Source organism: Sparus aurata, chromosome 24 (assembly GCF_900880675.1).
Source record: "Sparus aurata chromosome 24, fSpaAur1.1, whole genome shotgun sequence".
In the NCBI taxonomy this organism is placed as follows: domain Eukaryota; kingdom Metazoa; phylum Chordata; class Actinopteri; order Spariformes; family Sparidae; genus Sparus; species Sparus aurata.
Window position 1 is genome coordinate 15,719,986 of NC_044210.1, and position 13,797 is coordinate 15,733,782.

At 45.4% G+C, this 13,797-nt stretch overlaps 1 protein-coding gene across 3 annotated transcripts in view; it reads left to right on the plus strand.

Annotated features, from left to right (window-relative positions):
• The first annotated feature begins 4,224 nt into the window (after positions 1-4,224).
• LOC115577091 (sodium/potassium-transporting ATPase subunit alpha-1) overlaps positions 4,225-13,797 on the plus strand; it is a 28,601-nt gene continuing 19,028 nt past the window's right edge. Inside the window, exon 1 of one of the 3 annotated variants that reach the window (XM_030409892.1) lies at positions 4,225-4,467. In XM_030409892.1, the coding sequence (XP_030265752.1) occupies positions 4,456-4,467 (12 nt within the window). In that variant the 5' untranslated portion in view covers positions 4,225-4,455. Of the gene's footprint in view, positions 4,468-6,055; positions 6,093-13,797 lie in introns of those variants that run through there. The other 2 variants (XM_030409890.1, XM_030409891.1) reach the window with 2 other exon arrangements.

A 13,797-nucleotide genomic window follows, 5' to 3' on the forward strand; every position in this document is an offset into this window, starting at 1 on the left:
TGATAAGAAGAGTTCAGAGGAGGTCTATAGTTATGGTGATTAAAGGTCCAACATGTAACAATTGGGGACGTTTCGGATTCAAACAAGGGGCAGCATATCACCTGGCCAGCCGCTAATTGCTGCTAACTGTAACAGCCATTAGCTAGTTAGCTCAGTTAGCCATTCATCCAGCTATGGGAGCTCAGAGCACCGGGAACGTTTTGCTTGTTTACACTGCTAGCAGGGAACTTTGCTTTGCTAGCATCGACATCACAACGTCAAAACTGCCATTTCTTCACAATTACTTGAAAATTTCACATCACCTTTTGAATGTTTTGTAAATATTCGTACCTGAACCATGTCAGAGCTGTGTGTGTGTGTGTGTGTTCCTGTGTGTGTGTGTGTGTGTGTGTGTCCATTATCTCAAGAGCCAGTCTGCCGCTGTGTTTGCAATGGACTGCTCAGTTGACCTGCTAATGCAAAGAGGCCCTCAGTGAAAATTAACTGAGGGCCACTCTAGCGCTATCTACTTTGTGTTTACCCCGTTCATTATGAACGCCCCCGTCTCCCCCAACCCCTCTTACGTGTGTGTGTGTGTGTGTGTGTGTGTGTGTGTGTGTGTGTGTACACAGTACCATCACACCAGCCTGGTCATAGATGCGCTGCTTCACACACACTCGGGAAGCACTTGCAGGCAGGATGTCGGCAAAAAAACAGATGGATTGTCATTCGTGAAATGGGTTAAGTTAGATGCCCTCCGACTTCTCGGGTGGTTTGTTTTACAGCAGAGGACAAAGGATGGAGGGATGTAGAGAAAACAGGAAGGAAAGTGAAGGAATGGGGTTGATGGATGGCGACAAAAGGGGGGAAGGAAGAAGTACAAATATCGTGGCGAACGCTTTCAAGACGTGTAATTAATCATCTTATTGTGCGTTGAAAGCATCAACTCTCTCTCGAGTGTGTGTGAGTGTGTGTGTGTTCATTGCTGCTTCGTTAATACATTTTCTGATGAATTGTCACGCCGATGAAGCGATTCAGCCGAGATGAATCGAGCGACGGAGGAGAGAGAAAGAGAGAGAAGGGAGGCAGCAGACAGACACCAACACTATCATGCCTCCATCCTTTTTTTTTTTCGTTCACAAGCAGGGCCCCCTGAACGTGCCTGTTGCTATGGCAACTCGTCTGAGAGCCCTCTCTCTCTCTTCTCTCTCTCTCTCTCTCTCCCTCTCTCTCTCTCTTCAACATCTAAATAAAATCCAGGCTATTTATAGAGAGTCACCGGCGACACACGAGCAAAACATGCATCGCACACGCGTGTCACGTGAACGCGCTCGCCAAAACAAAACATGTAGACTCCACACATGTTGTGCACCTACATGTGCGCGCATATGAGCATGCACACACACACACACACACACACACACAGGAACACACACACACACTCCCTCCCCCCACGTTGCCGGGGCTTGCTGCTGTGTGTCCATCTGTGAATGGGGTCCACTTGTTGTTTGTTTGGTTTGTTTACTCGGGGTGTTGTGTGTTCTGTGCATCGTATTTAAGGAAAGAGACGGAAGAAGGGATGTCAAGTGTGTGTGTGTGTGTGTGTGTGTGTTTGTGAAGCCTCGCAGTGAAATCTTCCCACCGCCGTCGTCTGATCTATCTCAGGTTTATCTTGTCAGTAATACAGAGTGCTCTCTGGGCCGACTGATAAGGTCTATTACAATAAACAGGCAGGTAGACGGCGAGTGGCGCGGCCGCCCTATCAGGATATGATAGCGCTCTGATGGCCGGCTCATCCTGATCCGCCGCAGGGTTTACTGCATGGTTGAAGAGGTTGTTGGCAAATGTAATCTATTACTGCCTGCTGATAGCTGGTGAAAGGAACAGGTCACCAAACGGGGGAAAAAAAAAATCAATTTGGGTTCTCTTGGCTGCCACGCTAACGCTTTTAGCTTAGCGTCCAAGTGAAGAAGGTGTAAATAACATCTTTATAAATCAATTTGGCTCACGGAGGCACGGATGGAGATGTTGTTGTTGTTTTTATATGTTATTAACATCCTTTTTTTCGCCAAAGCTGCTAAGCTAAAAGTGTTAGCGCGCACCCCGTGTGAAGTGGGTGCACAAGCTTGACCCACCAAGGTGTAAATAACGAGCCGTATGGAGCCATTTTATGTGTTTTTCTAAGTTTTGTAGTTGTTGCAGAGAATGATGCAACACTGTCCTGCCGTGACGCTCCAGGACTACAAAGCTGACCCGACTTTACATCAACATGAGGGTAGATAGTAACTTTTAATGCTACAGACGCTGGCAGCTAGGTTTTCTTATTGGTTTGCCATCGTAATACATAAAATATGAAGCTCTGCTGGAAGCTCTCACGGTGCAGTTTAGGGCTGCAACTCCTCTTGCGTCCATACACAGAACAAGTGGCTGAATGTTTCTGGTTTCAGGCTTAGATCCAGGGATGAAAGACTAAATCTCTCATTTGTGCTGTGGGATAAAGGGTTTAGGAGCTCCTGGAACACATGCAAACGGCCATAATGGTGCTGCTGTTGGGGTACAGTGCCGCTGAAAGTTGGTAGCGTGGCTGCAGGGTGATAATCAATGGGGCCCTCTGTGCACGGGAGCAGTGACTCAGACTGGGACTATTTGCAGCCCAGTGACAGCGAAGACAGAGAAATATGTTGGAGGAAACAATGAAAGGGGGCTCTGCATGCAGGGGGAGAGGGGGAATACTTTCAGGGGGCCCCGGAGCTGAAGTGGGCCGACACATGAAGTGGAATCTCAAGCGGCACTTTTAACATTTTGCGTGTCATAAAACGACAAAAAAGATGATGTGCTTTAGTGTAACGATGGTTTCGAGCTCATCGTTGACATGTTAATGCTGCTGCTGCTGCGTATCTACAGAAACACTGATGGTGTTTGCACAGATGAGTCTGGATTTAGAAGCAGAGGGTTCAGAAGTTGGCTGCCCGCTATCTGCACGCAACAACCTTGTCAAAGCAGCAGGGGGAAGGAGGTGTCTGCAGACCCAGCTGCTGAGCAGGGTGAGGTGGAGATGAATCAGAGGTGTATGTGGGGGTGGTTGACTTTTCACTGGAGTGCAGTGCTGCTGAAGTTTGGAAGTTATTTTTTTTGGGGGGCGGAGGTTAGTTTATTTGCTTTCTTGGTGAGAGACAGGTGAGGCCATTAATACCAGTTTTATATTTTGTCTGCAAAATTAAAGTAAGCAGCAACAGGTTAGCTTAGCTTAGCTTAGCACAAAGCCTACAAACAGGGATTCTTTCTTGTTGAGAGTTAGGTGAGAAGTTGTTACCACTTAACGTTTTGTCTGGTAAATATAGGACAATAGTGGTCGGTATGTTAGCTTAGCTTAGCTTAGCGCATAAACTAGAAACAGGGATACTTTTTTTCAGGTTAAACTAGCTAATTTGCTGTCATGCGAATAGATAGATAAGGAGATTGACACCACTTTGACATTTTCAGATTATTTTAGCTTAGCTTAGTTTAGCACAAAGACTAGAAATCAGGCTAACTTGTTGAGCTAGGTGAGGAGACTGATGCATCCATCATACTTGAGTCAATAGCAAGGTCAGTTAGCTTAGCTTAGCTTAGCACAAAGCCTGCAAATGGAAATACTTTTTTTGGGGGGGGGGATTAGCGTGTTTGCTTAGTTGTTGAGTCAGGTGAGAGGATTGATACCACCCTCGTGCTTTGTTTGGTAATATACAGGAAAACAGTGAGTGACCGGTTAGCTTAGCCTAGCACAAAGACAGGGAATGGCTAGCAGCGAGCATGGCAAATACTTAAACCACTGTATTAAGAATTGTCACCAAATCATTAATTTTATATTTCAAGATATAAAATGTCAATCAGATGGTTTTTGGTGAATTTTAGCAATTTCAGATGTTTTGTGTGTGATGTTGTGTGTATTATGTGAAAAAAAAACATGTGTAATATCTCTTAAACTGCTCCTTTAGTCCTCTTTGTTTATTTTTCAATGATTTTTAATATAATATGATGATGTCATCCTGTAATATTATAATAGTTACTCATAATTTGACTCATCAATGTGTTTAATTGTCCATCTATGGTGAATGATGTGTGTGTGTGCATGTGTGTGTGTGTGTGTGTGAGAAAAAGAAAGAAAAAAACGCCCAATAATGGAGGACGCCCCGCCTCCATCCGTGGGGTTACCATGGCAAAAGGCGTCGACGTCACAATGGAAGGAACGCCGTCTATAAGTATTGGAGGGTCTGCCGCGGCGGCTCGCGAGCTCGGATGTGTGTCCTGGAGGAGTGACACGTGCTGGAGAAAGAAAATAAAATAAAAAACTAAAAAAAAATTAAAAAAACCACGGGCACATCCAGGAGTTTTAACTCTTTTAATATATTTTTTTTTTTACTGTACATAATTTTTAAGGTGGATTTTTGTGTTTTCTCAATTTTTACTTGAACTGGGAAGAAAGTCTTCGCAGCCATGGGAAGAGGAGTGAGTATACATTTTGTCTCATTTATGTGACGCGTGTTTTAAAGATAAAAGAAAAGTGGGATTTTTAAAAAGAAAAAAACTTCGCCATTCAAACAAGTGGTTGACTTTAATCGATGTTGATGTTGTCACGGGCTCCGGAGGCATCACATGTGTCCAGATATGAGCCTCCCGTTCAGAACTACTTTAACAACTTCCGTGTTTTAGAACCAAACTCGCTCGTTTTAGTCGTGAACAACTCGAGAAAGTTTCCACGTCTTCACGCTCGCAGAGATGCTTTCTGTCGCCTTCAAACGGCTCGCTGTCCGGTTACATAACGGGATGTTTCTCAAACAACCTCGGCTGTCAAAGTTTTTTTTTTTTTCCTAACAAGCTAAAGGCTTAAGCTAGCGAGCTCGCGACGATGCAGCTGTGGAAATAAGAAAAAAACCGTTAGAACTGTTGAATGGCTGCCTGCGGCTGATTTCACGGTCTGGAGGGCTATTTTAGTCCCATTTAAGTGCCAAGAATGCGCCTGAAACGTGTGAATTTCATGACATGGAGACATAAATGGAGTCGTTTCTCCATCACTTGATGCTCTCAGGGTTTTGTTTTGCTGTTTTGGTGCATTTTTTGGTGTGAGAGCAGCTGTGTTTTCTGGGTATAATGGCTTGGCAGTGGGAGGGATATGTTTTCTAGTCCAACCCACGTCTTCTTCTTCTTCTTCTTCGTCTTCTTCTTCTGCTTCTTCTTCTTCTTCTTCTGCTTCTTCTTCTTCTGCTTCTTCTTCTGGGAGATTTCACAGCTCCATGACCGCTTATATTAAACTTATCTGAAGTCAGAGCTACGCACCTTTTTTTGTTTTTTAGGGAGATGAGCTGAAAGTGCGTCTGCTTTTCTTGCAAATTCAAAGAAAGGAGGGTGTTTTTTTTGCACATTTTTTTTAGATAACCACACCAACATCTGACATTTGCACCATCTTGCATTCAAAAGCGGCGTGAAAGTTGATGATGAAGCATCTTTCCGGGTGTTTTTTTGTGATCTTTCCTCTCATTAACATGCCCTTTTTGTTTGAGTTTTTTGACAAGAAGCATCCTTTTTTTTTTTTTTTTAAAGAAGAATGTCATCCGCCCGCAAACTTGAATTGTTTGGGTCGAGATCGAACCCCGCCGCCACACCCTGCCATGCTGCGCAACAGAAACACTCATTATCTATTCAGCCTGCGAGGGATGGAGAGTTGGATGGAGGGAGAGAAAGATGGAGAGATCTGGCGGGAGATGTGAAGCAGAATGGCTCATTCAGTCTCGCTTCCTTCCTCTTTATTTTTTTTTTCTCCTCGCAGCTCATTTACGATTCTGAAAATCTTTGCTCGCCCTCTTCTCTTCTCTTCTCAGCTCCTCGGCTTCTTCTTCTTCTTTTTTTTTTCTCTCTCCTCCCGATATGTGATGAAAGCCATGCCCTGCCCCCATCCAACCTCCCTCAACTCCCCTATTACCTCTCCTCCTCTCCTCCTCTCCTCTCCTCTCCTCTCCTCTCCTGGCATAGACAAACAGCCAGACTTGGACGAGATAATCGCCACTACAGAGCCTCCCTGGTGCGAGGAGGGAGGAGGAGAAGTTGTTTTGTTGTAATAGAGAGAGGGAGCTCAGGTATGAGACGATTGTTTTTCTTTCCAGCTTCCCCTCCTTCGTGTTTCGGCCACGCTCCTCCCCGCCTCATTTATAACATGAGATTACCCTTTTGCTCTTCGGTTATTTCTCATCACATCGGCAGCACAGTGCAATAAACAGAAAGAGAGAGGAGAGAGGGAGCTGAGAGGAGGGATCGATGGCTTCAGAGGGGGGAGGTGATGTTTAACTGGGGGGGGGGGAGGCCAGGAGGCACCAGTTGCCGCATTGCCACTGTGGAGAAACTTGTCTCCCAGACGTGATGGAGAGGAGGGTGGGGGGAGAAGATCCACTCTGCTGAAACTTCAGCTTTAATTTGTCATATTTAAGTGGATAATTCCTCGTGTGAGATGTATAAGTAGCATGAGATGCGGCTTCATGCCTTCTTACCGCAGTGTCTCTGCGCTGACTGGCAAACCGGGCAGCGACGCAGAGCAGGAATTAGGAGACAGCTGTCGAACCCACAGGAGACGGACGAGGGGGAATCTGACTAAATATTTCATAAAATACCTTTTATCCCCCCCTGCCTGAATTATTATAAAGTTGACGGTGTAACCGTGAAGCCTGTCTCAGCGTTACAATCAATGTTCAGGTGTCAGTTTCACCCCCAAGAGAATAAAACAAGGCAAAATAAATATGACGTAATTAAAGAACACAAGCGTGAGAAAGTTCAGTCCCTCCGGCTGCGTTTGAAGGTGTTAGAAATGAGAGTAGTGGATCTGTTACGCTTGAAAGGTATGTTGAGATTTGTATCAGGCAGATTAGCAGGCGGGCTTTAGTTCAAGGTAAAATCTGTCATAAGCTCAGGATTTTGCCTTTTTTATTTTTATTAAAGGTTTACACATTTGCACATTGTGTGAGTGTAGTTCCTTTACAGCGTGTCACATCCATCTGTGGAGAGATTTAAAGGCATGTGCAGGGAAATCTTCACACAGGAGCCTTTTCCACCAGATAAGTTTGGTTCTGGAGCCGGTTCAGTTCAAGATTCTTGGAACCTCGGTGCTACCTAACAAACCAGTTTGCTGCTCCAACATTTTTTAAGGGTTATGTCATGAATGGGGGGTGTTGAACGACTGCACTTCAAGACTTTCTCTCCATCCGATCTACTTTTGCGTGTTCCAAGAAAGTTGAAAAGAAAAGCAACAACAGGTCAAAGATGAGACGTTAGCCTGGAGTTGTTCTTCCAGACTCTTTTCCTGGTAACATAATCAGATCCAAGAGACTTTTCAGAGATCCTTTATTGATTTTTTTAGCCACCAAACGTTTGTTGTATCTCCAAAGGGCGGCATTGTTTTGTTGAACTCCGCACAAACCAGGATTAACTCAAGCTGCTGTTGTAAAACTCTTTACTTGTAAATGGCAGCTATCAGGACTTACAGTCAGCGATCTGATGTTCGTTACAAATCCAGATGGGACTACTAGTGTTGGTAGGTTCAAAAATAGGTGCAGGAACCAGACCAGAACCAGTTCCATGTTGGTGGAAAGGCTTGTAAATGGGATCTGTGGGTTTGTTTGGAGCGGCCACCGATGGCAACGCTCGACCATAAACCAGCCCTCGGAGCAGGGAGCTGTTCCCAGTGTGAGCTGACCCGGGACGTCAGCCCTCGGGTCACTCTTAATCTGGGCCGAAGGGGCACCCCGACCCCACCTTCACATCCATTCCTTACAGTCCGTTTCCCCCTTGTTCTCCCCGCTTGTACCTGTTTTCCTTCTCTCTCTCCGTCCCCTCTGGCTTTCCCTCGCTCCCTCCGAGGATTTAACATTCTTTCCGCTCGCCAGTCATTGCGTATTAACCGGGGCTTTTGTCACACGCCACCTCTTGTCTGTGACAGAACACAGAGTACTCTCTCGTTCTCTCTCTCTCTCTCTCTCTCTCTCTCTCTCTCTCTCTCTCTCTCTCTCTCTCTCTCTCTTTTTCGACCCTCACTCCATCTCTCACTCCCTCCTTTTTTCACCCCTTGCCTTCTTCTTTGTACCTTGTTTCATCCATCTTTCTGCCGTTTCCCCTCTCCCTCCGTCCTCGCCTCTGTTTGGCTAAGCAGCGTGAGCCGTGCGATTTGTTTTCTGTGGCAGCTCTTTTTTGGACTTTCAGCGCGAGGCCTGTTGCTCAGCAAAAGTCGAACATTAAAAAATAACAAACTTCCAGAGCGCACTGCTCCCTCCGCCTCTGTCCACTCGTCTCCCACATGAGAAAATATGCCGCAGGAAAAAAAAAGAGACATCACCGGGCAAATTTGCTCATGTGATCATGACAAAAGGAAAACACAGGAAGTCCTAAATATCTGAGATAAATATGTGCAACACATTCAGCTTTTTCTCACTCTTGAGGAAATGATGCAACCTGTAGCTCTGGTGTCTCGGCCGGTTAATGTCACGGAGGTGTGGCCAGGAGGCATTGATTAACTGGTTCATTCATTCTCGTCCAGAAGCAGCTTCTAGATCGCCTTTCAGCTCTGAACCATCTTGTTTTCTTCCCACGCAGAGAGCGATTTATCTTAAGGAGTACAAAATGAAATATTGGCCTGTGGAAAAAAAAGACCTTTTCTCATAGAATGACTTAAGATCTTTGCTCACACCTTATTTTTTCCAGGAGTAAGCGTTGTTTTGCAGAGAATCGGCAAGAAAAGCCAAGAAATACGGAGGCTGAAGGACTTTTCCAGTGGACCTGGTGAACTCGTAGTGCATGAAAGGGAAGAACAACACGGCTTACAAATACAAAATCTGGGAAACGGATCACAGTGAGGTTGTGAGGATACCAGAATTTCCAAATCAAGTGTAAAGAATGACTCGATACCTCTCGAGAGACCACAGCAAAAAGAAGAAGTAACAGCCACACAGAAAGTCTTGGCCACAAAAAATAAAAGTCGATGAATTCATCTCCATCTGTTCTTATTTTATAGCTTGGCTGTTACTTTTGATTCTATTGTATGATTTTAAACACTTGGTACCAAGAAAGTACCGTACAGTACCGATATGGAGCGTTCTTATCAACTTTTATTAATGCTACTTTCCCATTTCGTGTTAGCAGAGATTATTTTACATTTCTGAATGTTTCGGGCTGATTAGAGAGGTCGTTTATCGCTGTTTTGACTGGATCACTGTACCACATTCACATGATTTACACTGAGAACAAATGAAACTTCCCACCACAGCAGTGACAGTGAAGATAAAAGACTCAAGACTTTCTAAGGATGGAGGCGTTTTGAATATTTCAGTGGAGCCGTGCGTCACCCTGGCAGAAAGTTTCCAACAACCAAAGACATCGATTCATTCATTCATTCATTCACTTTTGTTCTGCCCGGAGAAAAGCTGAAAGTTGCGCAGGACGTGGCGAGAGTGTTAAACGCTGCCCGCCGTGTAAATTAACACACTTTCTTTTCACTGTTTGAACGGAGAATGAGGTAGTCGGAGGAAATGAAGGAATAAAAGGAGGAGGCAGGGGGAGAGGGGGAAAGGGGGAGGGAGGACGAGAGAGGACGGGGGAGGGGCTTCCACACTTGACTCGGTCCATTCACATATCCAGAGAGGTGTGGCAATAGTCGCCGGTGGCAACGGGGCAAAGTCCCAGGACTGTGTGTGTGTGTGTGTGTGTGTGTGTGTGTGTGTGTGTTGCACAGTTGAATGAGCAGCTTGTGTATCTGGCAAAAGAGCGTGGACCGTCCAGAGGAATTCAAGTCTGCCTGTAAAAAAAAAAAACTAAAAGAGTGTGTGCTTTAAAATATGCGGCCGCTTGACCGAGCGCTCTCTTGTGATGTCGGTTTGAGCCTTCGGGGACGTTGTTCTCTCAGGCGAGAGAATAAGAGCTGGTAAAGCGGGGAGAGAGGCCTCCGGAGTTCTTGTTTTCTTTGGCTTTTTTTTATTGCTATGGCGGAGAAGGTTCATTTCATTCAGCTATTTGATCTGTCTCTGAAGGCTTCCGTGGCCCGTTTTCCAACCAAATCAGCTCTCGTTCTTCAGCCGGCCGCGGCCAAGATTCTTGTAATCTTGACTAAACGCAGCCACCAGGGACGCACAGCAACCTGTAGAATATGAAATCCCCCTGCTCAGTTCACACTCACAGCTCAAGAATAACCTGATACCAGTCGGGAAACAACTTCTCAGATCCTGAACCAATTTGTCTTGGGTCAGAAACCTTCCTTTATCTTACCGTTTTCCTAATTTGACATCGATATGATTTTGGATTTTGGATGCCGTTATATGGCTTAAGTGTTCTTTTCTCAACCTGAACTAGACCGTATCATATAATGTGATACAGCCTGATATACTGCAGTATTATTTTATTGCCCAGGCCTCAAGTTCAGTAAGATTTCATTCAGTTTCTTGAGCACGTATGACTTCAGTTTGCATCCTCATCAGCTGAATCCGGATCAGTTTGTCCTTACTCTCTAACAAAAGCAACATTAAAAACTTGACGTCACTGTCTGTAATCTGCACTAAGACTGTGATCAGATTTAGTCCACGCTTCCATGACGACGTAGGACGATTAAAAACATCCATCACTGAGCCAAATTTACAAAGTTTCGTTCCTTGGTTGTCGTCCAATTTGAAATTCCCGACAAAAAGCTGCGAGGACAATGACTGTGGCTCGGCCTCGGTGCCAGATGAAGTAGCCCACACGGCCGTGGTCTTATAACAGTCACATGAAAAGAGTTCTGAGCCCTTTGTTTGTGTTTTTGATGCAGATTTTATGGAAGTTGCACAAAGGACTCATTGTTCTGGGTCCAGTAGGCTACTGTGTGGTGAGACAGATCCCACACCGGTTTACCATGTTGTTTGTTTTTCATCAAAGCCTCCACTCTTCCTCCTCTATCCTCTTCTTTCTGTCATCTCTGCGCACCATAGGATCTTCCCCTTGCCCTCCTCTCACCTTCCTTCTCTTTGTTCCTCCTTGCGCTTTGATTATTTAGTTTTTCCCATCGATACGCACTCCTCCTGCTCGGCTGCTTCCGAGGTTGGTGATGTGCATTTTGATCTCGTTGTGGTCAAAGTGCTCGGGTTTCCTTTTCTTGTTGGAGAACATGGTCTTCTATCTGAGAAATGGTGCTGTGTATAAAAAAAAGTAGAGGTGACACTGCAGAATCTTCCAGGGAAAAATGTTAAATAGCATCTTATCTGTATGAAACACCTCACTGTGGATTCTCATATAAGGATTAGTGATAGTAGTTGGGATTTAAACTTTGTGGTAATGTTTGAAAATCAAGTCCAAGATGAACAAAATGGTTTCCTCCTTACTAGTATTGGTAACCAAGGCTTTAGCCAAGAGTTTAGAAGTGCTAACGTCCCTTAAGCTAACTTTTTGAACGTGTATTGGCCCCAAACAGTCAAAAATAATGGAGGTGCTGGTGAGTAAATATACAAATACACGACGAGGTTGACGTCTGTAGTCGACCCCTGATCCGATCCGTGTTCCACCGTGGCCAGAAGAAGGACAGACTTGAGGATCAGTGCATGTTAAACGCACACCATCACCTCTGTGGTTTTCAAACGTCTCACTAAGTGGTTTCCCATCAGGTGAACTCATCTCTGTACACTGTGAGTAACACGAGTAAGCTGACTAAACCCCCGACAGCTCTCTGTGCAGCTCTCAAGTGAGCCTGTCGTGGTTAGTTAACAGTGACACCATGTGATGGAACGGGACTTCCCCTTCGAGGCCCTGAATACTCAAGTGTGTCGAGTTAGGGCGCGAAATGACTCTGTGCAGCCACCAAACTCAGAACCGCAGCAAAGTTCAATGAAAGTGAGAGAACAGAATGAAGAGTCGAGACAGAAGAAGTTCAGACGGTTTCAAAAAGCAGCTTGGTTTGTCTTCCGGTAAAGTCCGATTTTGCAAATGCCACATGTTGGCTGGAGGCGTTTTTAACCAGCTTATCAGGGTGAAAAAAAAGCGTGTTCGCCCTGTTTGTGTTTATATTTCAGACGAGATAAAACTAAGATTTCACTGCCGCTTGAGGGAAGCCAGAGCCAGCGCTGTGATTGGCTGAACAGAGCAAGAAAACTGTTCCGTTTGTTCTGTCTTTTAAAGGAAATGTCCGGAGCAGACACGGGGGGACGACTGCAGGAGCTCTGGCTCCACTGCTGCTCGTCAAGACGTAAACAAGCGCCGGTCTTCTACGGGAGCAGCTTCTAGAACAGGAAGTGCCCGCTTTCAGTTGAAACGTTTGAGTCTGTTATCAGAGACGACGTGCCCTGAAGTGATGTAACAGTTATATCTTGGCGTTTGTTCTGTTTCTGATTGAGTTGCGGCGGTGCAGTTGAAATATCAGGTGTTTGGATGTTGCACATGTACAGGCTTACTGCTCTCTGTGTAAACCCTTCAGGTAAACAAGGAGCCAGTACTTGAATACACTTTTCGGCCTGTTGGAACACACTTGTGGGTGATTATGGTTATTTCAGAGAGGTATGTAGTCGTGTAAAATGGTTTCAAATGATCATATTACCTCCACAGAGAAGGTTGTTTTGTCTGCCTGTGTTGGTTGGTTGGTCAGTTAGTTTGTCGGCAGGATTTCACCACAACTACTGAACGAATTTCCATGAAACTTGGATGCATTATGACTCTCCACCCAGAATAGACCCCAGTAATGTTTGGTGTGGATCTGGATAAAGGGACAGATCCAGGAGCTTCATTCTCACTTTCTCAACATTAGAAAAAAATCAACAAAATGAGGTGTTTTTTAGGTGTCTGGTATCTACAAGGGGGTACAGTCTGATGTGGATCGGGCTTTGGCAGAGGTATGAATGAATGATTGAACTGACTGGACCCGTTCAGTTTTTTAATAACTGTATCCAAGTTGTCATGTCTGTTAAAAACAGCTCTACATTCCATCTTCAGGCTCTGAACCACTGTTTGTGAGTTATTTGCCTGAAGCCAGATGGCCCCCGGGGGCCCCCGGGGGGTCCAGAGGCGGCGATCTGGCCGCTGCAATCCAGAACCAGACTCAGTGTTTTCCCAGCTTGGCCGGCCAGGGGGTTCCAGCAATAATAACAACATGTGCTGAGATCACACACTCTGCTCTGGTGACTCCCTGGGAAACTTGAAAAGGCGAAAGCAGTAGAAAAACAATATTAGTTAGCATATTTCCATGACTGTCTGGGACTGTGTGCAGGATGTCCATATTTGGTCACGCCGGGTCATTTTGTGACCCAATATGCGGCCTTCTGAGGAGTTTCCAAAATGGCTGGCTGACTGTGGCGTTGCATGCAGGCAAATGGCTCATTAGCAGTCACATGCTAACACCTCTGAGCCGTGTACTGGGCTGAATTATAGATAGGCCTTAACCGCTAATCGATGTTGGCTTCTAGTGTTGCGATCTCCAGTTACCTTCCTGAAACACACACAGAGGCTTAACTTTCTCTACCTCTGCGAGGGAAGCACACACACATTAAGTCCCAGTTCGCAGGTGCAGCTTTAAATCAGTGGTTTGTTTGTATCTTCAGATTAAAAGTCATTTTTTTTTACTGTACAGTTGTGGTCGGCTGTGGACAGACTGCTGACAGGATGTCCACATCTTTGTTAAATTCGTATCAGGCGTTGCTGCGCTCGCCATCTGGATATCGTGGAATAATTAATCCCGGGTGTGGTGTCAATAAACCCCGGCTCCCACGGGCTCTGGTGTCAACTCACCTGATTATATCTGCACCAAGACACCAGTTAGGGTGGGGAGTGTTCACAGCAGATTGACTCTGCGTG